Source organism: Aplysia californica, unplaced genomic scaffold (genome assembly GCF_000002075.1).
Source record: "Aplysia californica isolate F4 #8 unplaced genomic scaffold, AplCal3.0 scaffold00202, whole genome shotgun sequence".
In the NCBI taxonomy this organism is placed as follows: domain Eukaryota; kingdom Metazoa; phylum Mollusca; class Gastropoda; order Aplysiida; family Aplysiidae; genus Aplysia; species Aplysia californica.
In genome coordinates, this window is record NW_004797472.1 from 692494 (window position 1) to 693804 (window position 1311).

At 54.9% G+C, this 1311-nt stretch overlaps 1 protein-coding gene across 1 annotated transcript in view; it reads left to right on the forward strand.

Annotated features, from left to right (window-relative positions):
- LOC101857950 (supervillin) overlaps positions 1 to 1311 on the forward strand; it is a gene marked incomplete at its 5' end in the record, with an annotated part of 117549 nt that overhangs the window by 43417 nt on the left and 72821 nt on the right. The window contains 1 exon segment of the mRNA XM_013082965.2: positions 137 to 1235. Within this exon segment, the coding sequence (XP_012938419.2) occupies positions 137 to 1235 (1099 nt within the window).

The following is a 1311-nucleotide window of genomic DNA, read 5'->3' on the forward strand; positions in this document are numbered from 1 at the left end:
CCCCCCCGTCCCCCTTTTCAATATACACACAAACACAATACATACACTCAAACAAGCAGCCGTACACTCCAACAAACACGTAAGCAGGCGTTATACCAAACTGCAACATGACATCCTTAAATGTTTCCTCCACCAGGTATCTTGAAGGACAAAAGCGCGTCCACCAAAGACCTTCATGACGTCAGAAGCATTTTGAAAAACGAGCCCTCCAAAGCTCGCTCAGAGCCGGAAGTCCACAGCATCCTCAAGCCGAGCGGGGATTCACCTGAACTTGCCCCAGACACCACATCTGGCAGCAGCGCCAGCAACAACAGCATCAGCGCCAGCACCACCAGCAGCAGCAGTAGCAGCAGCTCCGCCCCCAAAGGTATCTTGAAGAAAACGAAGTCAGAAGACCTTCCCATCTCTGAAAACGCCTCGGGAGACGTGAGAAGTATCCTCAAGCACACGGACAGCGAGGAGGAAGAGTTAACTCAGCTAGGAAAACCGAGGTCGAGGTCCAACTCGCAGCCACACGGCATTTTGAAGCGAGATGGTTCGCCGTTGCCTCCCGCGGGCAGCCTTGAACTCGGGTCGGAGATCAAGAGCATCCTGAAGGCTCCTTCTCAAGAGAATGTCTCGGACGGCTCCACTTTGACGGTGAAGAGCGCCATGAGGCGCAATAGCGTGGATTCGGACTCGTCCACATCAAGCGCAGGGGTGCTCAAGTCGGCGCTCAAGAATCGTAGCAAGAACAACTCGGAGTGCGAGGACTCTGCCACAGCGATAACTACAGCAACATCGGCAACCACTGAAGCTTCTGCTGCCTCTGAGCTCACGCCGCGAAAGGAACGAGATGATGATGATGATGACAACTCCACCACTAGCGGTGTCGTCGTCGAAACCACAACCACGACCACGGAAGTCGTATCCGTGGTCCAGACAGAGAACAACAACAACAACAACAACAACAACAACAACTCGTGCGTGAACGTGAGCAGGCAGACGGTGACCTCCAGCACCACGACGTGCGACCAGCTGGAGACGACCACCCGTGGCGCCACCAGTCACTCTATGGGCGGGGCTGAGGCCTCTGGACAGGATACCCTGAAGGTGCCGGACGCCGGAGACGACAAGTCAGGAGCGAGCGCCTCCGAGGGAGAGAGCAGCAGTGGCGAGATCCTGGACGGCACCCCGCGTAGCACCAGGCTCAAGAGGAGGTCGAGGTTTTCGGATAAGAACAAAGCTAGCGAAAGGTAAGAAGATTTGATTTCTTTGACAATATGTTCGTTTTTTATCTTCCCCCCCCTCTCTCTCTCTCTCTCTCTCTCC